The 24,697-nt window shown below is 54.8% G+C and overlaps 3 protein-coding genes across 3 annotated transcripts; all 3 read left to right on the top strand.

The window, feature by feature from the left end:
• The first annotated feature begins 3,776 nt into the window (after nucleotides 1–3,776).
• On the top strand, nucleotides 3,777–6,643 carry SYT8 (synaptotagmin 8). Its single transcript, XM_075501462.1, has 8 exons — nucleotides 3,777–3,894; nucleotides 4,265–4,419; nucleotides 4,564–4,659; nucleotides 4,904–5,071; nucleotides 5,288–5,455; nucleotides 5,645–5,762; nucleotides 6,189–6,322; nucleotides 6,410–6,643. The coding sequence occupies exons 1-8, from the start codon at nucleotides 3,777–3,779 to the stop codon at nucleotides 6,641–6,643; spliced, it is 1,191 nt and encodes a 396-aa protein (XP_075357577.1).
• Nucleotides 6,644–10,889: 4,246 nt separating this feature from the next.
• LOC142409855 (uncharacterized) lies at nucleotides 10,890–15,704 on the top strand. Its single transcript, XM_075501611.1, has 5 exons — nucleotides 10,890–10,896; nucleotides 11,676–11,774; nucleotides 12,692–12,781; nucleotides 13,829–14,013; nucleotides 14,224–15,704. Exons 1-5 carry the CDS (start codon nucleotides 10,890–10,892, stop codon nucleotides 14,683–14,685), a joined length of 843 nt encoding a protein of 280 aa, XP_075357726.1. The 3' UTR covers nucleotides 14,686–15,704.
• Nucleotides 15,705–22,844: 7,140 nt separating this feature from the next.
• Nucleotides 22,845–24,697, top strand: TNNI2 (troponin I2, fast skeletal type). Its single transcript, XM_075502351.1, has 5 exons — nucleotides 22,845–22,883; nucleotides 23,183–23,311; nucleotides 23,721–23,810; nucleotides 23,933–24,109; nucleotides 24,422–24,697. Exons 2-5 carry the CDS (start codon nucleotides 23,189–23,191, stop codon nucleotides 24,518–24,520), a joined length of 489 nt encoding a protein of 162 aa, XP_075358466.1. The 5' UTR covers nucleotides 22,845–22,883; nucleotides 23,183–23,188; the 3' UTR covers nucleotides 24,521–24,697.

The following is a 24,697-nucleotide window of genomic DNA, read 5'->3' as shown; positions in this document are numbered from 1 at the left end:
CCGCGGCTGGCCTCGCCCACGGCCGCGGCCGCGGCCACGCTCTGAGACAGGGGCTGAGCCCTGGTCCTGCTTTTCGGCTTCCCTCGGAGCTTGTGCTCAGTCGCCGCTCGCTGCCCACAAGTGCTGCAGCGATGCCTGTTTCTGTAGGCGGGGTATTTATAGCGTGCCTCCAGACCTCTCATTTCCCAGCCCTTTAATACGTAATGGTTGTGGTTTTGACCGAAAATGTGGGGGTACCTGTTCAGGAGTGGCTTGCAGCTTACGCAGGCAGATGCAGGGAGCTGGGCCAGGGAGAAAGGCTGGTGCAGAGCGTGGCGGGGTGCAGGGGGACTTGCCACATTTGCAATTTTACTGTAATGTTTTTGGGTCCCTTTTCCCTTTTTTTCTGAAAGCTGCCTCTTACACGCTGCCCTTAGCAGGGGTGATTTTTGGGCTGGGCTTTTGCTTTTCCAGGTGGGCTGGGCAGCACCCAGCCCTGCGAGGCTCATGCTGCTGGGGTATTTCAACACCCCCTTTCTGCCCAAGAGGGGGGGGGGGGGGGGGGCTGACACAGAGGAGCGGCTGCCATCCTGCAGCTTTTCCCTTGCCTAGCTGGGGCACATCCCTGCCCTGCTGCTGGAAGATGGCCCAGAGCAGCAGCCTCCCCAGCCTGGCTTGGGCCAAAGGAGACCAAACTCACCTGCATGAAGGCCAAGCAGCCATCCCCCTGCATGGCCCCAGGTTATCACCAGCATCACCAAATCTCCTCCCAAAGTGCGGGCTGCAACCAGTAAAGCTTGGCTTTACTGAGATGTTTGTCTCTAGCTTGTCTCTAGCCTGTCAAAAAGGCTACTGATATGCTCAGCTTTTAGCATGCATACGCAAACCCCCTTTCTCTGACTGATTTTACTGAGCATGTCCCCTTTTGGCCCTGAACCCCTTATGCATTTCTCCCGTGCATCCTCTGGGACTGCCAGTTTAGAGCAAAAAGTGTTTTGGCATCTATGTTTCCCCTCCAGAGGTTTGCTGCAGCATCATTCCCACAGTATCTCCTGCTCCTGGAGACGATGCTTCTCTGAGCAGCAGGAGTGCAGGGTGCTTCCGAGCAGGGCCGTGTTTCAGGTGGCCGAGGGGCAGCCCCGGCACCTCTCCCATGGCCAGGTGCTTGGTGTAACAGTGCCTTGGTGGCCATGTGAAAATCTGGCAGGACTGACTCTGGCAGAGCTAGGACAGGTCTGGTTTCTGGGGCCTCTCCCCCCACGTCCACGTCAGCCATCAGGCACTGGCGGTATCGCTCCCTGCTTCCGGCACCACCCCGAATTTCTGCGGTGACAAGGTGGGTTTTGGGCTGACTTTGCTGAATTGGCAGCAAGGGAAGAAGTGTGCAAGCATAAATTTAATGCGACAAGGATGCCGGTGAAATTGCTCCTGGCCATGTGCCTGGTGCTGTTACTGTTGGCGCTGGGGGATGGAGCCACTCAAGCAGTATCCCCTTGCCCCGTCTGTCCTCCCTGCCGCATTGGAGCGGAGCATCCTCATTCATCCCCACGGCCGCATGCATTTCCTGGGCCCTTGCATGGTGCATTAAACCACTGTGTGCCCCTGGGGGCCAATGAGCTGGGCTCCCCAAGTGCAGAGCTCACCAGGGATGGATGCAGCCATGTACCTGTCCCCTTGCAAGCATCCATCCCCTTGCGCTGAGTGCCTGCAGCCACGCGGTCCAGCCCAGCATCGTTGCAGGGATAACTTGAAGAACCAAATTTGCCGGGGCGCAGAGCCAGGCAGCAATGCCCACCGGCTTCTCGCAGGCAGGAGGGCAGGTTTTGCTTCCTGGTCCAGCAGGGAGTTTCCCGCTGGCTTTTTGCCTGTGCGAGCACCGCTTGGGTCAGCAGCGAGGTGGGGCCGACGGAGCTCCTGGGGCCGCCCGGTTCCTGGGCTGGCAAAGCAGACTTTCCTGTTTTGGCCGTGCTGTGCAGCCACCATCCCTGCTGCACCCTCAGCTCTGTGCCTGGCGGGGTCCCGTCTCACTCTGCAGCGTGCGCCTGCCACGCATGGCAGCTGGGCCCGGAGCCCACACAGTGGGGAAGGGAGACTGAGGCTGGGAAGAAGACACGTCGGTAAGTCTGTTTTTGGGAGCCCGGTCAGCACAGGGTGGGAGTGAGAGGCAGGGCTCCCCCAGCCCCTTTTCCAGGAGCAGGGGAGCTCGATGCTTCCTGCAGAGCCCACCGAGGCTGTGCTGCCTCTCCCAGACCGCAGCAGGGCTGTCCCCATCATCACCAAAACAGCGGCTCAGGTCACCCCACAGGGCTGGGATGAGCTTTTTTTAAACCAGGGCCAATGTCAGACTAATGTGACACAGCCCATGGGGATCTGGCAGGGAAAAAGTGCTGACATACCTAATTCTGTGCTGGGTGGGTGCCTGCTCGCCCATGCTGTCGTGTCCACCCTCTGCCACAGCTCGAAGCCGCAGCCTGACGCCTCCTAAATATCACAGGCACATCACCAGCCACAGATTTCCGTGTGCGGGGGACAGGAGAAACCGATCATTAAAGCTGCTGGCGGTGAGGCTGCGAGCGGAGCTCAGGTGTCCAATTGCACAGATGTCCCAGGTGGCCCTGAGCAAGTCACTTAACCTGCACCTCACTGCCCCAGCGATGACGCCGCAGGGATGACAGCAATTCCCACATCCCTCCAGCCCTATGCCCGCATGCGGCAAAGCTCGCTGTTGGAAAAATTAAAGGCTCTTGTTGGCTTCGCAGGCTCAGCGGAGGGAAGCGCAGAGGTGGTTTCTCCCCGGGAGGATCCCTGTGGAAGGAGCCATGGCCCTGCGGGGTGGACAGAATGTGGACGGGCAGAGCAAGGCAGTGTTGGCTCCTTGAGCAGGGACGTGCTCAGACGCGGGGAAGACAGCTGGGGTAGCCAAGGCAAACAGGCACATACCTGCCAGCCTTTGTCATGGCACTGGGGCAGGTGCCGCCAGCACCGTGATGGCTGCAGACCCGCTCACCACACAGCCCGGCTCCTGGCACACCTCTCCCACTGATGCTCCTCACCCGAAAGGAGGCAAGAAGGAAGTTTTGGCTATGAGGAAGCATTCATGCTAGAATAAGAGCCTTGCTTGGGGAGAGCAGTAGTGAAAAAACATTCTGCTTTAAATTTGAAGCCTTCCCTTAAGCCGCATCAGCGTTGCCATGTGCACAGGTCAGGCTTACGCAAAGTTTCCGAGCCAGCGTGACCCCAGCCTGGTGGCACCGCTGCCACCTGCAATGCAGGCACCAGCCCCGCTGCAAGCCCAGGAGCAAACCCTCCCACTCTTCAGCCCTGCGAGAGGGGGGAAAATAGCCAAAAAAGGGTGTTAGCTAATGGTGGGGCTTGCCTGGGGCTGTACAAACCCTTCAGCTCATGCTGCCTGGCCAGGTAGGAGCCAGCACAAAACAGCTCTTGGGTTTTTTTCCCCTGCAGCCAGGTGACTCCTCTTCTCAAAACCAAAGGAAAACTCCCTAATCCGTCCCCTCACTCCCTCCCCTTTCTTAAGGCAGGCTTGCAAGGATATAAATGAGAAGGCTGTAGGTGAGGGGCCGGCTGGTGCGGAACCCTCCCTGCCTGCAGCTCCCTCCTGATCCATTTCACACCTCATTGCCAAAGTGGCCAAGCCCTAACTGCTTACGCTGGGCTCTATGTTTTAATTGTGTTTGCTCTCCTTAGAGCCCTGGGCCACCGGCAGCACACAGGCTACTAGAAAGGAAATCCCCACCCTGTTAATTTTGCTTGCGTCCCCAGGTCATCCCAGCTTAACCATGGCGGTGGCAGCCAGGAAAGGCGGGGCGACGGCCTCCCCACTTGCCAGCAGCCCCGTGGCCATCGCCACCACGGCTCAGCCGGGCTTCCTGGGCAGCTGGCTTAGCCGGATCCCACGTGAGTATGGCGGGTGCTCGCCCTGCTCTCTCAGGCAGCGTTATCCAGGGGGGCTTCTGGACTCTGAGGCTGTGTATCCACTTCTCCCTCCCTCCCTCCAAATCCCTTTTTCCAGCAGGGTCCATTGGGGTGGGGATGCTGTAGAGTGGTACTGTGCCGCTCCAGGAGTGCAGGGCATTCTTGCTCCCCATTTGGGGAACAGTCTCCAGCTGTAGCCTCCCTGCATGGGGCCTTTCCAGGATTACAGGGGCAATTTTGAAAGTACAACTCCTGAATGCTGAAGCACCAGGAAGGGATTTAAATGCACTCTACGTGTTTTTGCTTGGGTTTAACTCTTCTGTCTATCTCTGCTCCCTGAACATCGCTCCAGTACCCAAATGGGCACTCATTGCTGTGGCTGTGGCAGTGGCCGTTGTCCTCCTCCTCTTCCTCATCTGCATCATCAGGTGCTGCTGTGGCAAGAAGCCCAAGAAGAAGGAGGGAGTCAGCTTGCGTGCTGTCAGTGGCTCCAGCATCGCCTGCCTCGTGCGTCCTGCTTTCCCCTTTCCCGACCTCCCTCCTCCCTGGAGGTTTGCTGCCATGCTGCCCGGTCCTGGTGGTGGTGGGAGCACGGCATGGCCGGGGACGTGGCTGAGCAGGTCCTGAGGGTAGTGCTGCTCTCTGCCACAGGTCCAGCCCGAGATGGAGGACCTGGAGTGGGGCATGGAGCAGACAAGGCGAGGAAAGCTGCAGTACTCCCTGGAGTACAACTTCCGCATGCAGCAGGTGGGGATGCTTGCAGCCGCGCCACGGCAGGAAAAAGGCTTTGCTCTTGCATGGTCCCTCTTTGCTGCCCACCAAGGTGGACCATACCGTCTTGCACCTCCCACCTGCCTGCAGCCTGCTGGCTCTCATGCCCACGTGGCGTGGAGATGTCCTCCCTGCTGCACTCGCTTGCTTTCCACTGAGCCCCCTCATCATCTGCCTCATCCTCCTCCACCTGGTGACCTTATGCATTGCTCCTTTTCAGCTGAAAGTTGGTGTGAAGCAGGCAGCTGAGCTGAAGGCCATGGACAGCGGAGGCACATCCGATCCATACGTGATTGTCTACCTAACATCCGATATGAAGAAGAAGTACGAGACCAAGGTTTACCGCAAGACCCTGAACCCTGTCTTCAATGAGAGCTTCACTTTCCAGGTAGGAAACTATAGCTGATGATGGTTTTATGGTCCCGTCAAGAGTGTTGCATGGGCACTGCTCTCCGGACACAAACCTCTCCAGGCAGGGAGATAGCTTTGCAAACGGATGGGGAAGCGTCAGAGAGAAAGACCTGTTATTATGTCCTCTGCCTCGTCCCGTGGGGCAGCGCTGCCACTGAGGCACGAGTCCAGGATTTCAGGTCTTCCCCTGCAGGTACCCCAGGCGGAGGTGCCTGAATCCATGCTGGTGATGCAGATCTATGACTTCAACCGCTTCACCAAGCACGACATCATTGGCGAGGTCCGGCTGCCGCTGGCCAGTGTCAGCCTGCAGCACGTCATCGAGCAGTGGAGTGACCTGGTGGCGGCCAGTAAAGTGGAGGTTGGTCCTGGCAGGTGGGAAACTCTGCTGGGAGGAATGTGCTTTTGCTTTTGCCACCACCCCAAGAAGCAGCTTGGGGTCAAGCATGAGGGTGGGGGACACCCAAGTAACTTGGGTCCAGCCTGGTGCTCCAGCCCCAGGTGAGCCAGCTCCTCTGCCTGGTGCTCATTGCTGGTATCTCTCCATCAGGAAGAGCAGCTGGGCGAGATCTGCTTCTCGCTGCGCTACGTCCCCAGCACCAGCAAGCTAACAGTGCTCATCCTGGAAGCCAAGAAGCTGAAGCGGATGGACTCCCACGGGCTCTCAGGTCAGCAGGAACTGCTCATGCTCAGATCTCCCCACCCCTGCCCAGGCCTTAACAATGGCACCCAGAGCTGCAAAGCCGTGAAAGCTCTTGGTGCAGAAACCTGCCTCCCTTTCCTGCCACCATCCCCAGCCCTTGGCTGGCTCCCAGCCTTCTCCAGCACAGATACTCCAGCTTTGGGCAGAGCTGGAGGTATCTCCCAGGAGGAGATGTCATGGCTGGGTGGTACAGGGAGCTCGTGGCAGGAGGAGGCAGGGAGAGGTGAGCTCTGGGGTGGCTGGCAAGGGGAAGAGGGGGGGATGATCACCACGAGGAGTGACAACTGGGATGCTGTGCTCTGCTTGGGAATGGCCCAGGGAAGCTGTTTTGTGGCTGAGCTCCTCAGTCAAAAATTGTCACTTGTGTCAGCTGTGTCCTCTCTCTCCTCAGATCCTTTTGTCAAGGTGCATCTCATCCTGAACAGGAAGAAATGGAAGAGGAAGAAGACAAGTGTGAAGAAAAACACTTTAAGCCCCTACTTCAACGAGGTGTTTGTTTTTGAGGTGCCTTTCAATCAGATCCAGGTGGGTTTCCCTGCAGTGAAACTGAGCAGGTCCCCGCTGCGGCAAGCCCTCTCCCACTGACCCTCTTTCTTATGTCCCCCCACCCAGAATGTGGACGTGGTCATCTCTGTCTGGGATCACGACAAAGTGACCAAGAACGAGCCCATCGGCAAACTCTTCCTGGGCTGCCGGGCCACGGGCAACCAGCTGCGGCACTGGTCTGACATGCTGTCCAACCCACGCCGGCCCCTTGCCCAGTGGCACAGCCTGCAGCCCCCAGATGTGGTTGACAAAGCCCTGGGGCTGAAATCCCACCTCAAGCTGTCCCTGCCCCCCAGATAGGGGGGTCTCCTCACACCCTGCGGAGGGGTGAGGGGCTTCTGCTCAGCATCATCTAAACATGGTGGTCTCAGCTCAGTGTCAGCAAAGAGGGGACTGGGGGCTCTTTTTGGCCAAGAGATGATTTGCCTACTAGTGCAGCTCATGCCCTGTGTAATGCCCAGAGCAGGGCAGCTCGGCACCCCAGGGCAAGGCTGGACGCGGAGCAGAGGATACTAGAGGGGACGGCGTGGGCGCAGGAGCCAGCTCATCCCAGCCACTCGCAGGCCAGAGGGACAAATACACAGAGCTTCGAGCTCATGCAAATACACCGCGTCCATTGATATTTTTCAAGCAGAGGATTAACGTGCTGGCAGCCTGGGGTGGGAAGCTTCTTTGGTTGTGAATAACTTGGCAAGAGGTGAGTTCTTGGGAAGGCTTTATGTGTCCCATGAAGGCTTTAAACAAGACTAAGATCTTGAAGCACCCTAAGAGGCTTGAGAGGAGAGAAGGAGGACAGGCTGGCGAGGAAGGTGTTGGAGATACAGAACTAACTCTTCAGTGCCTCTGCGATAAGCATGCTCTGTGTCCTGGCTAGGGGATAAATAAGACAGCAAAATCAGCCACTGGTTGTCCACATGGCTTCACTCTTAGCCCATTCCCAGCCCGTGCTGACTTGTGCACCCCAAGATGTGACTCAGGGTATGGGACTCACCAGCAACTATCCCCATGGACATGCAGATGAGGATGCACAGTGTTGGCACCATCCACCCCACATGGTCCTACAGTACTAGCGCAGCAAGGTTTGCACCCCTGGCACCTGGAGGTGCTGCCAGGGTGGAGGGGCTGAGGCTCTCACTTTCATGCCATGATCACACTACCCTGATGAAGGCTGGGTTGCAGCCGTCATGTCACTTCTGGGCAGGTTTCATGTAATCTGGGAAGTTTTTGTGGCCGCATGTCCTCCCTAGCCATGCTTCGTGGGGCCTTAGGGTGGGGGCTATGTAAGTAAAGATCCCTCCTAGAAGGATGAGGGCATCGGAGGGGTGTCACTGTCCCTACCCATCCTTGAGCATACTGCAGTTTGGGATGCCTCGAGAGCAGCTCCTCTGAGCCATCTGCAGGAGGAAGCTCACTGCATTGGGCTAGAGGAGGGAATCGGCCTTGCTCTGAAATACTTCTGCTACAAAGTAGCCATAGCACACAGAAGATTTGGGCTCATATAATGGAATTTTGGCCCAAAAACCAAAAGTAATTTGCACCATGGAGAGCTGAGGGCACGACACTAATAGCGATTGCCCAGGCTCTGGAGGGGAGAGAGCCTGGTGCATTAATGAAGAACCATTAATGCTGAAAAACAGTTAACCTGCAATTACCCAGAGCTCCACAGAGTGACCATCTGAGAGTTAAACAAACATGGTGAAGCTGAGGAAGATTATGAAAACTCTTGAGAGAGATTAATGACCTGAGCTTAACCATAAAAAACTGCTGCATCTGCTTCTTGATAAATATTCTCCAGGCTTCGCCATGGCTGTGAGGAGGGAAGAAATGGCAGGGTGGTTTTGAGATGACTGTAACAAGTGGAGTGTGGCTTCTGCTGGGGAAACAGCATCTGCTGGCGGTCGCTAATGAGATGGAGGAGGAAATCAGTCACCTGAGAAAAACTTGTAAAGGGATATGTTAAAGCCTCAACCTTCAGCCTCAGCCTTAAATCAGGCTGGAACGGGCTGTGCAGAAGGGAACATCTCTGAATTGGGTTTGGGGTCCCAAATCCATTGCCAGGTTGTTTTTTGGTGATGCTGTGTGGTGATTTAGGGCCATGCAGCACCCAGAAGTGTTTTGGAGGTGCTGGGAACATGCATTTGTGTGTGTGCGTGCATGCGTGCATGTGCTTGCTTTTTCCAGCCCCCTTTTTTGAAGTTGTGGCCTTGTGGCCTGCACACTTTATGGGGCCAGACATAAAAGCACGTGCATATTAGTCCCAAAATAGACACAGCTGAAGAAAGTGCAGGGACATCCCCTCTTTGAGAAAGGTTACCCCCAGTACCAGTGCCCACCGCTCCTCTTTCCAGCTTTGGCCTCGCTCAGAGCCCAAATCACTGGCACAGTCCCAGGTAAGCAGAGCCGGCGAGGGAAGCCCATGGTACTTTTTGGGGGGAAGCTCGGGACCTTGGGAGTGAGTGCCTGGCTGGGCCAGCTCCAGGCAGCCTGGGCTGAGCCTTGGTGCTGTAAAACTCAGCAAACTGATTTGTTTGCTTAAGAGGGAGAGGTGAGCGGGTGGGAATGATCTCCACCCAGCCCCAGTTTTTAATGCACCACCAAGGCTGCTTTCTTCCTCTGTCATTGCTTTTCCTTCTCAGTCTGCCTTGTGCTGTTACAACAAGGCTTTGAGCACTCTCCTCCTTCGGCAGGATCCTTTTATATCTGCTGGCAGCTGTTTGAAGCAGGGCTGATGGAGCTGGCCTTCATTTCATGGCTTATTTCACCCAAAGTGAACACAACCCTCTCGGGAGCCTGTTCATGGGAAGGAGGACGGCCCCATCTCACGTGCAAGCATCTCCTTTTCACCTTGGCCTCAGCAAGGCCAGTTGTCCCCCATCCACCGGGGCCAGATGTCCGAGCATCTCCTGCCCAACTAATGCTCCTCATGTACTTGGAGGGCCTGGAGCAGGAGGATTCCCAGTGGGAGATGCAACAAGAAGAGAAGTTAAAGGAGGGGAAGCCAGCTCCTCCTCAGCTTTCGTCTGTGCTGGATTCCCCCGTCTGCATCTAGAGGGCAGGGCAGGTACGTGCTCCAAGCTGGATCTCTGTGTCATCTGGTCTGTGGCCCCCATAGAGCCTCACCAGCCAAGACTTCTTCTTCTGGAGATGGAGTGTGTGTGCGAGAGGGAGAGAAAGCTGTGATGCTCTGGTGCAAGCCCGTTCCCATTGCCGCAGAGCCAGCTGGCATCCAGGTGGTGATGCTGGAGGTGTTCATGTGGCTTTTTCCAGGAGGCAGGAGCCAGCCTGATCCTGCACCACAGGGGCAAAGCGGGTTTTGCTGGTGGGTTAAGGTGGAAAAAGCAGATATCTAAAGCCAGTCTGCATGGTGCAAGGTGTCTGGGTGGCGGGTGGGGAGTTCGTTCCTCTGCTTCATGCAACGGACAGTTCCTCTGCATTTAATTAGCAGCTTTGCAGGATGGTGGCAAGGCAAAAACCAGGCCTTGGGCCAGGCAGAGGTCTGCTAAAGGAGACAAGAAGTAGTGAAAATCGAGGTGTTTGCTATTAAGATTTATAATCTCAATTATTTACATCCAGATCCAAGACTTCTGACCTCCAGAAGTCCCTCCCAAAGTGACTTATTCTCTCATTCAGTGATTTTTATGATATTTGTCCCTGCACTTCAGGAAATCAAACAGGAGAGCCGCACCAGGAGAAGGCTGAACCTTATATGTGCCTGTTGCCAGTCAATCTGCCGTGAGACAAAAATGATTATGGGCTGTCATCGTTCAGCCTGGGTATGTGCTGGCTGTCCTCCAGCCGCAGATTTTTTGGCTAGTCTTTGAGAGTTTGGCTAGTTTCTGAGAGCTGGAGAGTATCTAAGCTTTTCTCACAAGGAGCACGCGTGCCTGTTTTATAAATATTCGATAACTACCATCATTATGTCTCACAATTTTATGGGGAAACGTGTACTTTGCCATGCAATGGTTTCTTTTTAAAAGGCCCGGCTCCTGGATTTGCAGGGTTTTATGCAGGTTTGCAGCTTTTTTTTTTTTTTTTTTTTAAGCACATTTTTATCCTTTGTGGTTGCAGAGGCCGGGGGGTGGGGGGAATATATGAGGATGCCTCCCCAAAACCCAGAGGCAAAGCGAGAGGATTCTCGAGAGGAACCCCGAGCCCGGGGTTCGCTGTGGGAGGCTGGCAGTGCACGACGGCGGAGGAAGGCCCCGCGCAAGGGTCTCCAGCTGCTGCCGAGGTGTGCAAGGCGGGTGGGAGGAAAGCCGGTACCCCTCAGCCGGAGCAGAGGAGGGGAGGCGAGGCGGATGGGCTGCTGCCAGCCTACGCCCGCCCGGAGCCCCGCCGCTGCCGCTCGCTTTCGGGGGTCCCAGGGCCACGCTTCCTTCTGAAACTCCATCTCCCAGGCTGCCCGGCAGGCTGCCCCGCTGCCGGCTCCCCAGGGAGGGCTGCTCGGGAGACGGGGGGCAGCCGCCGGGCCCGCCGGCCCCGGCATCCTGCCCCCGCCGACGGGGAAGCACCGCGGCGGGGGAACTTTGCTGAAGGGTGCTGCGCGATGCCGGGTGGGAGGGACGGCTGCGGTCGGCCAAGCGCGCTCGGGGAAGCTCCGGTGGGAAAGGGGGGTGCTGGGAAGGGGTGCGGGGAGAGCCCCCCCGAAAGGGGAGGAGGGAAGAGGTCGTGCCTGGGTGCTGGGGGTCTCTGGGGGAGCTGCAGGGCGGGGGGGCTTTGTGCTGAAGCTGGGAGTGGGGAGGGGGAGAGGGGAGCGCGAGTGGGGCTGCGGGGCGGTCCGCTGCTGCCTTTCGGGGTGATTGCTTCCTCCTCTGCCCTGGCCGAACCTGCTGTGGACGTGGCTTTCAGTTTCTCAGAGGGAGGCAAGGAGCCCTGCCCCTATCCCTACCCTTATCTCTGCTCCTTTCCCTATCCCCCTTTTTCCGCCCTTTCCCCCCTTTTTCCTGCTCCCTTTTTCCTGCCCCCTTTCCCCTGCCCCTACCTCTTTTCTCTGCCACCTTTTCTCTGCCCCCTTGCCCCTGCCCCAACTGCTGCTGGGGCTCTTGCATCTGGGACTGTTCCTGCCCCAGACTGGGATTGTTTTGCTTCTGGATCAGTCTGGTGACACAGAGATGTTTTTAGGACCACTTTACATCCCCGTGCACCTTTCACTGCCATGGAGAGGAAGGGAGGAGGATTTCCCTCATGAGGTAGCAGCCTCCTGCCCCAAACAGTCCCGTCTGAGGAAAAGGACTGGTAACGGGTGTGCAGAGATGCTCCCCAATGGCTCCTTCCATTTGAACTTTGTGGGCAGACCTAAAAAACCTAAACCTCCCATTTCTCCATATTTCAGGTCTTGGCAGGATGGAGTCAGGGGAGAAGCAGCACAAGGATTTCATCGCTGTCACCCTGCCTGGCAAAAGGTGCCCCCCAAAGAAGATTGGCGTTACGGGTGAGTGGATGCCCATCATGCCCATCTGCGTGTCAACAAGATGGGGGTTTCTCAACCAGCCATGCTAACTTCACACAAAGGTGATGAAACCCCTGCGGGCACTTATTGCAGTTCAATTTGAGCAGAAACAAGCATGAAGTCAATTAGGAATAGGAGTTCAACTGAGCTGAAGTGAGGTCTTGACCTGCAAACACTCTAACCCATATCTTATTTTAAGTCCTGTGAGCAGTGTCTGGGAAGATGGTAGTTTTGCAAACAAGTGTTTCATCACCCTGCTCATAATCATGGACATTGCAGATGTCCCCCTCTGAGCCAGTTATCTGGGGGCAACAAGCCCTCTGTGGGAAACAGGCACTTCGAGTAGTGAATCATTCATCGTTTGTTTAGGATGAGAAGAATTGCACTCTTGGAAGAGCCACTTCTCCTCGTTGCCTGTGAAGGAGGTGGCTGGCTCAGGTGGAGGCTTCTGCCCAGTTGGCATCTGGGTTTGCCCTGGATGGAGATAATTTTCCTCTTAACTTACATAAAAGCCAGAGCAGTTTTGACATAGGAGCCTGAATTTTGGCATGAATGGTGTCACTTAAGACAGCCCAATTAAAACACTTGGCCTTGGTGTTATAAAAAGCTGGTCGGTATCTTTACTCTGGATGTGACAAAGTACACGTTCACATCTGCAAAGGCCAGAAACAAAATCCTCTGAAGGTCTCTCTGCTTTGGTTGTACTCATCCCGCACCACCCCTGACTTTTGGGTATGTGCTAAACTCAGGTCTGGCTCCACAGGGGAAAACTCTTGTCTCAGATACACCCTGAAGTAAGCAGCATGGGGGATGGTGTTGAAAGATGCTTGATGGGGTTGGGTGTTGAGTTTTCCTGGCTCAGCCCTCTCCTAGCCTGAGCTTATCCCCTCCCTTCCCAGGCCTGATTGCGAAGCACCTCCAGAAGACCTTCCAGAGGCCCATCACCTTGCAGCTGTCTTCTCCTATGGCTCTCACTCAGTGTTGTGCAGGTAGGTGAGGCTGCGGAGGGTCTTCGCAGCTCCCAGCTTTTTTATAAAATGTGGTGTCTGGGGTAACACAGCTCTTGCAAAAAGCCAGTGGGCTTGAAATAGATAATTTCTGGAGAATCATTCCATATGTGGCCACCAGTTTGTAGGGCAGTCGCTGACTTTGGGAAGAGAAGAGCTTTGTGCTTTATTGCTTTTTTTTTGAGCTCTATGTCCACTTTTTTTCTTATTAACACAGTGTTCTTGCTGCTGCTTCGTTTTGGCACAGAGAGCCTGAAAGACCTTTTGAGAGCAAAGACATGTTGCAACCATACTCATTTGAGCACACAGAGGTCTCAGCCTGTTCTCCAGACACATTCTGGGTCACGTCGTGGTCTTTAGCAGGGTTTGAGGATGTGCAGACACATGGAGGATTGCGATCAGGTGTCAGGTCACTGCAGTAATACTATCCAGGGGCAGGCTTGGTGGGAATGCCGGAGGGATCACCTCAGCTGATGGAGGCCAGGGCACAGACCACCATTGGGCAGAGGTGTTGGCTGTTGACTTTCCAGAGGGTCTGCCAGCTCAGCCTGGCTCTGTGGAGAAAGGGCCAGGCTGTGGCAGGGTCTGAGGCACCTTCTGGTCCAAGTGTCCTGGGTGGAAGTGAGAAAAGCTCCTGCAAGGAGTGAGATCTGCGCCCGGGGGCTGAGCTGGGAATTGCGCAATCCTAACCCTGGCTAAGAACACAGCCTCTCCATTGCTGGAGACTGAAGCCCCTGGGTGGTACCGTGGTCAGAAGGGGCTTCATCCGGAGGGGTTTTCTGTTATTTGCCCTCTCCCTTCAGCTGCTCTTCACCCCTTCGTGTTTTCAGTTTGAAACGCCGCCCTTCCTCCTGGCTCCAGCTTGCAATGAGTTGCAAACCCCTCCAGCAGCCCACACTGAAGAGTGTCCCTCTGGAGTGGAAGAGATCATTAAAATGCCTTGTTTCTCTTCAAGGCCAGTGTTTATATCGAAAGCACCTGTGTGTGAGTACTTGTGCATGTCCTTATGGAGTTGTTCTCTTCCTACAGGCTCTTGTCCAAACTTGGTGATGAGTAAAAGTGAAGTGCATGAAGAGAAGGGTGGGGATGTGGTGTCCATAGCTGAGCAGCCTCGCAGGACACACTGGTCACTCTGCTTAGTGCCATCAGCAGGAGGGGACGACCGCTCCAGCAAGTTGGCACCCCAGGAGTGGCAGAGCCGTCTGCAGGTCCAGGTGAGCCTTTACGGCGTGTTTGTGCCCGTCCCAGGGGAATAGGATGGCTGGGTATTTGGGCTGGTGATGTGCAAGGTCTTCAGGGCCTCTAGTGTCTCCAGGTGCTGCCATGGGCAAAGCCAGCGGCCAGCTCATGCCTCCTTGCTTGTGCATCTGGAGAGCCGAGTTTCTGCAGTCTCACCAGTCCTTTCCCCTTTTTTTTTTTTGCAGATGGAAGAGGCTGAGAGTGGAGGGGCAGCCCACAGCATGGGGTCCCTGGCGCGGGCATCCCATTCTTGTGCCCTCAGATCCAGTCCCACCCCTGCTCCTCCCCTGCCTTGTCCAGCAGATTCCCCTTCCAAGGCCAAGCTCTCCAGCTGCTTCTCTGTCTTCTTGCCACTGTCATGGGGCTCCAAGCCCGATTCCAGTCCCCTACCCCATGCCAGCTCCAAGAAATCCCTCAGGGGAAGCTGGAAGAAGAACCCACATCCCAAGGAGCCTACAAGTCCGACACCAGGAGAGCCTGCATGTTTCCCCTTCACAGGACCCATTATTGCTCGGATAACTGACTGCATCTACCTGGGGAACCTCAACGCCGCCTACAGTGGGCAGGCGCTGTGCATCAACAGCATTGACAGCATCATTGACATGAGCAGCCTGCCCAGCGACTGCAGCCTGAGAGTCATCCCCTGAACGTGCCAACAGGGAGGGTTCAGGCACAGCTGGTCATGCCTCAAGGTCGACATCGAGGCTCCGCTCCATGGGGATCGTCACAAAATGGGGCAACCCTGCTTCCGGGACATCAACAAGTGCATCGAAGCCTCTCTGGAGAAAGGGAAGCGTGTCCTCATCCACTGCAGGGATGGTTACTCTCTAGGTCCTACTTGGGTCATTCAGTACCTGATGGTTAAGCATAGCATGAGACTGCTGGCAGCCTATGAGTTCGTGAGGGCATGGTACCCACTGAACATCCAGGAGTGTCATCAGGACCTGCTGGTGGGTTTGGAGATGTCCCTGTCCCTGGGGGCATCAACGTCACGTGCCTGAAGCACTCCCTGTCAAGGAAGATGGCATGGAGCTAAAGAGACAGGGTGGCTGTGTTGTTTGGCAGTGGCCCTGAAGAGGGAAAGCCAAAAGCCTTAACTCCGTCTCATGGGTGAATGAGTTGACTGTAGCTGTGGGGTATGTAGGATGGCACTGGCACAAGATGCAAAGGCAATGGCCTTCCTTTGTAGCAGTTTCTAGAGGCTGGTGGCAGCAGAAGTAGAACGTGAGGAGCTCTTTTAAGGATACACTGGAGGGCGAGGGAGTGTTCTGGGCAGGATGGGGGCCATGTGCTTTGCTTTGGTGTGATGTGATTTTGGGAAAGCAAAGGGAAGTCAGCCACTGGTTTGCTCAGCAGTTCTGCATGAGCTTTTACCATGAGCTCAACTGCTGCTGAGCAGAAGCCTTGGTTTTTCTGCTAACAGTGTCATCCTTGGAAATAAGACATAGTGTCATCTGGTGTCGTGTCACCATAGTGCCTGTCCACTTGATGCTTGTAGGATGTTGACGAGGAGGCAAGGTGTAAGGGTGTAGCAGATGGCCATGAGGGACAGCTTGCATCAGCCTAGTCCTTCCAATACATGGTGGTTCCCTGGATGAGCCTGGCCCAGAAGTGCCACACCTGAGTCTCTCTAAAGCATAGGGAGGAACCTCCTGCACATGACAGGTCTTCCTCTGTCTGGCCTCGCAGGATGGTGAAAGTGCTTTGGAAATGGTGGACCATACTTATGGTGCATTCCTCTAGCACAAGTGGAGGGGAATGAGGGAAGGAGACAAGGTCATCTGCTCCACAGGAAAGGTACCCAAATGTGAACGGTGTGTCCACTTCAGGCCCCTATGCAATACCCTCACTCAGACTTCATATTCACAGAGCCAAGCACTACTCTGAAGGACTTACCTGGAGCTTCCTTATGTCTTCCTTGAGTTTTTCTGCAAGGAACTTGTTCATTCATCACTCAAACAGTTACACTACTTCCTTTGGAAACCTGTGTCTTTCTTAATGTTAACCATAACTCCTACTTTGGGAGGTTTTTGTTTTTCTGTTCTTCCTGGTCCTCACTGGGTTTCTTCCTCATGACATTCTTGGCCTGGAGCCTCTTTCTTTTTTTGGGAGAGCTGCCCTACAGCTTAGCCTCTGTGCAAGGCAGCTCCAGGGAAAGTCTTATGCAGACTCAGAGGCTCGACCTTCTGCTCACCCTATTACCACACCTCACCATCCGCTCCTTCCATATCCTACAAACATATCTGTTTTAGCCAAAATTTTGCTCATGGGACTTCTTTCTTTGAACTTCTTTATTCAACTATTTCAGGCCAACAATTCCCTATCACAAGGTGATAACCAAAACCTTGAACTCAAAGCAAATCTCTTTTGCTGTGCTGCATGCCTGAACTCCAGGAGGTTCAGAAAGCCTTCATTTCACAGGGCTGAAGGAAACTCCTTGGGTGTGGGGAATTTTTGAATGGATAACCCTCCCAGTTTGGATCCCACCACCAAGAGTTGAGCTGCTCTTTGGAGGACCAGTGGGCTAGCAGTGGCTGGAATGTTTAGACGCATAGGGAGCTCTTTAGCTCCATTTTCTTTAAAATGGCTGTAGAGACTTTGGAAAGAATAATAAAGAGTCAGTTTAACTCTAGAGTCAACCATGGCTTATAGAGTTGGCACTGAGAGGAGAAGTGAAGCGGCTAAGCTGTTCCTGAATGGGTGATTTCTGCTGTTGGCTGTTGAGGGTGGCCGCTGTCTGTCTGCAACTGTGCTTGCTTTGGTCTCTGTTTTTTCATTTTCTGAGAAACTGGCTTTAGGTGGGAGAAGCAGACATTCCTCCTGCCAAACTGTCTGTTTTTTGCTGAAGTCCAGATGGGAGATGGGTGCTGGGTGCAGTGATGCCTCTACCAATGAGTCTTCCTCAGCGGCTGCAGCGAGGGATGCTCCTGGGGGGCAGAAGCTGCTGGATTTTAACCTCTGTGTTCACTAGGTCTCCCTACAGCTGCAGACCTGTCTCCATTAGAGCTCACCGCCCTGGGGACGTGGATGTGCAGGAGGTGAGTGAGGAGGAGGGTTGGGTCAGGCTGATCCTCATTACAGCTCTTCCCAAGCCCGGCTCCTTCACTAGGTGCTGACCCACAGCCATTGCATGGGAGCCCAGATGAGGGCAAAACCAGCCAAAACCTCTGCTGAACTGCACCTTCGCGGTGCATTTCCAGGAGTCTCACAGTGGATTTACAAGGGGGTAGCTCAGATCTACAGGCAAGCATACATTGACACCAAGATGTTTGCTACCCAAACCATCTACCTCTTGATGTTTCAGAGGGACAAATCCTGAGCGGACCCAGCCTTGCCCACACTAGGGGTTTTTCCCTCCTCCACCTGCTACAGGGGCAAAGCCCAGCAAGACAGCAGCCCTGCCTCAAGGGCTTGCTCTTCCTTCACTGGCATCTGCAGCATTACTTGCGCGACGCTGAAGGTGGTGAAACAGGAAGCCTGCAGCAGTGGATTTGCTGCTATCTATATAACCTCAGAGAGGCGCCTGGAAAATATTGTCAGGGCCACTTCTGAATCAGCCTAAAAAACCCTGGCTGCAAGGGAGAGAGCGCCTGGGCTGGGGGAGGAGGGCAGGAGCTGTTTGGGCTCCTGTCTCCCTGGGATCCCCTACACACATGCACTTTATGTGCTGTGACTGGGGCTGGTGGATATTTCCAGCTACATTTCCACCTGCCTCGCCCTCGGACCCATGGAGATATGGATCTGGGCTAGGTAGGGGGTTACCTTTCTTGCTGGTAGCGTGGGGCTGCTCCCCCATGCTCTGCTGCCTCTCCCCGGCCCCTGCACTGCAGTGAGCCTCGGGGCTGCCCACAGCAGCTCCACAGGTTTGTTTTTTAAAAAACCTTGGTTGTGTTGAAATATTTCACACAGGGAGGAGCTGCAAATGCTTCCCGTGTGGTAAATGAGCTTAAAAGAGCTAGCGATGGATGGCTCGCTGAGGGATTGCTCTTGCACATGCTATTGGCGGTGGATTGGGGGGTGCAGGGTCTTTCCCCTCTTCATTCCTGAAGGGCAGAGCTGCTCCCAAGCCCTTGGAGGTGAGCGGAGCCGTGCCCCTGTCCATGGATAAGCCACTCTGTGTCTCTAACAGGAAATTTTATTAGAGGCCTTGCAGATGGATGGCTGTGTGCAGGGAGCCTGGGCTCCCCGCAACCTTGAAGCCATATCTAGTGTCGCAGGTTGACGGGAGGAAGAGGGGGAGGAAGGCTCCCTCCTCGGCTCTCCTGAGGAAGAGCCCCTTCCTGGCTCCTCTGGAGTGGCTCTGCTTCCCCAGCCCACGGGTAGAAGATGTCCTCCCTCTCCCCACCCCTCCGTCCCCGGCTGCTGCCCTCTCCTCCAGGGCTGACTGCCTGGCCTGCCCCAGCCAAGGGAGGTGCACAAGGGACTCTTGCACATCATTGGTCTGAGAAGGTCTCCATGCCCTTAAAGAGAAGGTGGATTTTCTGCTGAGCCACCCGAGAAGCCCTTTTATACCTCCTTACTCAGCCAGCTGCCTGCGGCTCGCCAGTCCGTCCTGTCCGGCAGCAGCACTCTCTGGTTTTCTCCTCCAGACTTGGGTGAGCCATTTTGCATGTCTCTTACTGACCCAGCTTGCTCTTAGGGGGTGATGGGGGAGCAGATACACTCACCTGCATTTTAGGGAGATAAATGCCAGGTGGGGTGACCTGCTGGGAGAAACGGGGGTGCTATTAAAATCTTCTCCATCCTTTGCCTGCGGGAGAGGGTCTGTGCATTGGAAAGTCTCCCTCTGTCTTTTCCAGCGGCCTTCTTTCTCTTTGGTTTCATGCCTTCCCCTCCCTTGGTTGGTTTTGCTCTCCAGCTTGAGTGGCAAGGGCAAGCGGAGCTGCAGGGTGCCTAACGCTGACCTCCCCAGGGCCATAGGACGTGGGATCCTTGCCTGCGGTAACTCGGCGATGCTCCCTACTTACACCCGGCCTGGTCTTTGCAATGCCTTCCTCCCCAAAAAACACCTTCAGAGAGGGACAGCATCCAAATTTACTGTCGTCCCGTGTCCCGTCCCCCCCCCCCCCAAGAACAGGTGATTTAAAGCCCACGTTGCAGGCAGCGAGCTGCAGCCCGGCGTTGTCCCCTCGCTTCCTCAGCGCTCGCAGCATCGCTGCCGCCCAAGTGGGTGCGTGCGGGCGTGGGGCAGGGACGCAAGTAAAAATAGCTGGCATTCCTCGGCCACCCTGTCCCTCAGCTGTAGCCCAGCCACCTGCGGTGGCTTTTGCTTCGCATCGCCCCGACCTCCCTGAGTCACGGGGGCTGGCACTAGGGAAAGGCTGCTGTCCGAGGAGACAGCTGCAGCTCCTTCTGCAGCTCCCCGACCATTTTTAGAAGCACTTTCCTCCCTGCCCCCCCCGCCCCCCGAATAATGTGTTGGGCCTGCACATTTTCTAGGATAAAGTTTCCTTGGCCCTGCAGGCTGTGCCTCCTCCCTCGGGCATGAGCCCCCGTTAACACTTCACCTCCTGACAGAGCCTCCCAGGTCTGCAGATGGCTGTGTTTCGGGGGCTTGCCTGCTCTGCAAAGGACTAGATAGTTTGGGCTCGGCTGACGCTCCTGCATCCTTCCATTAGGAGATACAAGCAGGAGATACTGCTCTGCTAGAAAAGTAAAATTCTATTTATGGGGAAATAATTTACAGCAAAACAAAGGTGCTCTTCCATCCCTTCCCTAATATGCTGCATTGTACCTGTAAAATTTCCACTTAAAGGAAATGCAAGGAATTGCCTGGGAAACTCCTTGTGCCTTTATTAATTCAACAACTTTCAACCCCGTTCTACGTCATCTGTGCTGAGGTTGTTGCTGAGGTTGTTGCAACAGGCTCCCCTGCCCCACGCAATGGATGCATATACTGGCAGCAGCATCCTCTGAAGTCCTTCCTTGTCACCTGGGGTCACTGCCTGGCTCCGTTCCCAGGGTGCCCCAACCCTCTGCAGGCTTTGGGATATTTCTTGTTCATGAAGCAGGGCAAGACTGCATGGCAAAGTGAAGCAGTAAACTGAAAATAGCTTTTTCCTCTTCTTCCTTCATTGCATAAAATGGTTTCCCAAGGGTCAAACAAGAAACATGCCTGCAGGAATTACTGTCACAAATCTCTCTTTGTGACCAGACCAAATGGTACTGGGCCAGAAGTCCCCCGATGCTGAGGGTTGCGTAGCTGTGAGTAGGCACATGTTTGGCTCTCGTCCACAAACTGCAGCCTAGTTCCCCATCTGAAGAAAATTTGGAGAAGTTGGGAAATAAGAGCAAACCTGTTCCTCTTTTTTTTTTTTCTAGAGGAATCTTGCTTTGTTTGTAAACCCAAAAAAGTCACCAACAGCATGAATAGTTGTGAACCTTTTTTTTCCTTGGTTTTCATTGCAGGCTCACAACCATCTAAAGCAAGATGTCTGAGTAAGTTCCCATTTTTCTGTCTCTAATATGTTGTTGGCATTTAAAAGCTTTTGTTCAACCACCAACTTTTTATGCTTGTTAAGATTCCTCTGCTTGTTTCTGATTAGGATGCTAACTGCCTTTTTCTCCCCTTTCTCTTCCTTCCCTTCCTTGTCCATCCTGAACAGTGAAGAGGTAAGTGTGTCTTGCTGGGGTTTTTCCTTTAGCAATGCTCATGGCATCCAATCCTGGCTTCACTGTTCCTCCTTAGGAAAAGCAGCTGCTGGGTGTGGGGGGAAGAATGGTTCACGGCAAGGCTTTCTTGCTGATTCCTTCTGGTAAAGATGGGAAGCAGAAGAAAAATCCCTTTTGAAGGTCTTTTCTGCCTCCCGGCTTGGAGTTAGATGCTTTTTTCCCTCCTTTCCTGTTTCCCCAGCCGTCCACGAGATGGTGCTGGGAAGGCGGTGGTCCAGAGCCGCCTCTCCTCCATCACCCATCCATCACCCATCCACCACCCAGCCCTTGGCCGAGCATCCTCTCGTCCTTCCCCACACCTAGCCCCTCGTTTTCTGCCCACTGAGCACTGCCAAATTGCTTCTCAAAGGTCATCTGATGAGCCCTGGATCCAGGGCAGCGTGAGCAGGGTGGAGGTTGCGTCCTGAGCAAGTTCTCCCTGGCTTCTGGGGCAGGGCTGGGCTTGAAGTCTGGGGGCAGCTGGGGAAACACAAGGGAAGGCATGGGAGAGTTGTGCCTGACTTTGTCACTCTGTAGCTCCTCTTAGCAAGTTGCTCCATCCTTCATCTCTGCTTGGCACCGCCCCATGTGTCCAAAACACTGCAAGCTCAAGCTTGTCCTCACCAAGAGAAAAGAGGATTTCAGGGACACATAGAAACTCCACAATATGGTGCTGATGTCCAACAGGTGCCTTGATTCCACATCAAACCCAGTGCCCCCAGGGAAGGCTGGGAGGGCACTCTTTGCTAAGGTACCAGTTTTCAGGTACAGAATAAGCCCCAGGCTAACAGTGCTCAAGGGATCTGCTCTCTCATGGCCCATGGCCAGATTGATACGAGGTGCTTAGGGACATGATATAGTGGTGGTCTTGGCAGTGTTAGGTTTACAGTTGGACTCGATGATCCAACTGTAAGGTTGGATCTTTTCCAACCTTTCGATAGGTCTTTTCCAACCTATACAATTCTGTGATTCTGTGAAAATCATGCTGGTTAATGGTGCGCTGCCTCTCTGAGCTGGATGCTTTTCCTCTGCAGAGCCCTTCAGCCCTGTCAGGAGGGCCTTAGCACCATTTGCATATGCAAAACAAGTCAGATTTTGTTACATTTCACTCTGCAGATCCTTATCCACTTCCTCCTCTGTGCAGCACAGACACACACCCAAACGCTGCTTTCTTACTCCTCCACCACAGCATATCAGATGTCAGGGTGCACTTCCCTTGCCCCAGCCACACTCAGCCTTGCTTGGTCTTCTGGGCAAAATGCTGAGGAAACGGCTGCAATGCAGCGGCACATCAAGGTTGTGGCTTCTTTTATAAATAGGAGACCTGTTGCTGCTGTTCCAGCACATGGGTACAGAAGGGCAGGCTTGGTCTTCCAGGCTCACCTGGCATCCCAGGGAAGAGGGAGCTAGTTTGCGTCTTGCAGCTGCAGCCCTGTGGCCCTCCACCTCTCCCGGCCAGAGCAGCCTCCAGGCCTGCAGACCCCATGGTTGTGTCTGTCCTCCAGCTGTGATGAACCCCCCCACGCCCTGGACCTGCCTCCCTAGAGCCCTAACGCAGCACAGCGAAATACCTGTAACTGCCAGGCTGGGGAAGAGTTGCAAAAGGGGTTGCTGTTTCTCACAGCATCACCTTCATTGTCACCTGTGCTGAGTCTTTTGGCTCCAGAAATTATGCAGCCTTCATGTTTTCACCTGCCTGGCTGTCCTTCTCACCATGTGTGCCAGGGACCGCTCAGAAAGACATCCCACAGCTCCCGAGTGCCCAGGGGCATCAGGGTGGTTGAGTGCAAAGCAAAACACATGTCTGAGTGAAGAGGAAATTAGAGAAAAAGCTAAAAGTCCCAGAAGCCAAGTTTGAAGTTATATTTTTATATGCACATCTTCAAGTTTGTCACCCTCATTATCTTTTCCTGAGGCACTTTGTAGTTTTAAGCTGCCTGAAGTTGGCAAAGCTGGGTTCAGCAAGGAGCCTCTTCTTTGAGTGCCACTGGTTTGGGGACCAACTGTGTGTCAAGCCATACATCCTGGCTGGAGCCAACTCCCTGGCATGGCTGCAGGTCCTTGGCAGACTGTGGGGTTGTATGGGGAAGGGGAATGGAAAGGGGAATGGGTGCCCGATAACCTGCTTTTCTCTCGTTCCTCCCACTTGCAGAAAAAAAGGAGGGCAGCCACTGCCCGTCGGCAGCACCTGAAGGTACGTGGCATTGCTGGGGCTGTGCAAGGTGTGTCCCGACCATCCCCTCTCCCATCCTGAGCTGGCCAGCTCTCGGCACTCTCCCTCCTGGAAGAGGCAATGATGCACAACCTGAGGACCCCCACATCCTTCCCCAGTCCTTACTGGGTCCTCACTAGTATCCCTTGCTTGGAGACATTGGTATTGATGGAGAGCTCCCCAAGCTGCCTCTCCATCACAGCTCTGCCTCCCTTGCCAACCGCCCCTGCCCTCCTCCCTTGCCTCCACTCCATTCTGACCATCCTCCTGCTGCCTTCCAGAGCGCTATGCTCCAGCTCGCTGCCACTGAAATAGAGAGAGAAGCAGCTGCTAAAGAAGTGGAAAAGCAAAACTACCTGGCAGAGCATTGCCCTCCTCTGTCACTCCCAGGATCCATGCAGGAACTTCAGGTAAAGACTTCTTTAACCCTTTCACTGTGCTGGAGCAGAAAGGATTTGGCTCCATCAGTCAGCCTAGTGGGTCTAGATTGTCCTTCCCATCTTGACCCACTTCTCACTTGTGGGTGCCCTGGAGCTGGCTGGATGTGGAATTGGCTTGAGAGACAGCTGGGGTCTGTCTGCAAAAGAAAAGGGGTCTGGCTAGCAGGAAAGCTGTGTTTCTAATGATGTGTTGAGCCAGCACTTGCATGAAGCCAGTAGCTTGGAGACCAGGAGCTGGCCTGTGAGCTACCGTTTGCCATCTGGTCTTGACCCAATCTGGTCTTCTGGACTGAGATCTTTCAGAGCCAGGGTGGTCAGGAGAGAGGAATCATGTGTGTGGGTCCTAGCAGTCAACATCCCTCTCTGCTTTTCCTCCCAGGACCTGTGCAAAAAGCTTCATGCCAAGATAGAGTCAGTGGATGAGGAGAGGTATGACACAGAGGTGAAGCTACAGAAGACTACCAAGGAGGTGAGTTTCCGCCGGAGCCATCCCTCAGGGGAGTCTCCAGCCCATCCTTCGTGCCTCCCTGTGCTGCTTGGGTCCGTCTCATGAAACTCACGCCCTGCTCTCTCTCTGCCCTCTCCCTGCAGCTAGAAGACTTGAGCCAGAAGCTCTTTGACCTGCGGGGCAAGTTCAAGAGGCCACCCCTGCGCAGGGTGCGCATGTCTGCCGATGCGATGCTGCGGGCCCTGCTGGGCTCCAAGCACAAGGTCTGCATGGACCTCCGAGCCAACCTGAAGCAAGTCAAGAAGGAGGACACCGAGAAGGTACTCCTTCCCTCTCCCCTGTGCCCATACAAGAGTTGGCCCCCGTTTTTTGGGGCTCACGCCTCCCTGTGTGATAGACAGGGTTGAGGATGAGCCTTTCACCGTAATGTTCTTCCTGCTCGGTATTTCCTCCTCTGGCACCCATGATGTTGAAAAAGGAGGGTGCAGCCCAAAAAGATGTACAGCATGGGTGGAATTGGGTTCCTCTAGCTGACACAGGGTTTTCCACGGGTGGACTGGTGAAGGGCCCCGCCCAGGTGGGTTCTCACCCCAGGGGCACTGCTCGCACCCACATGCCCCTCCCTCCCCCAGGAGAAGGACCTCCGCGATGTTGGTGACTGGAGGAAGAACATTGAGGAGAAGTCTGGCATGGAGGGCAGGAAGAAGATGTTCGAGGCTGGCGAGTCCTAAGCACCTGCCTCTCCACACCCATCCTCTGCTCCCTCCTGTCCCCGCCGTCCCCCCGGGCTCAAGGGCACCAACTGGGTGCTGTTTCTCTCTGGTTTTGCGAAGAGCTGCATCCTGGCAGCAGCGGTGTAAATAAAGCTTTGGTGGGAGAGGTGGGTGTTGCCTGCCTGGGGGGCCAGA

The sequence above is a fragment of the Mycteria americana genome, chromosome 5, assembly GCF_035582795.1.
Source record: "Mycteria americana isolate JAX WOST 10 ecotype Jacksonville Zoo and Gardens chromosome 5, USCA_MyAme_1.0, whole genome shotgun sequence".
Taxonomy (NCBI): Eukaryota; Metazoa; Chordata; class Aves; order Ciconiiformes; family Ciconiidae; genus Mycteria; species Mycteria americana.
The sequence above is the reverse complement of the archived record's forward strand: the minus strand, read 5'-3'. Positions and strand labels throughout refer to the sequence as shown.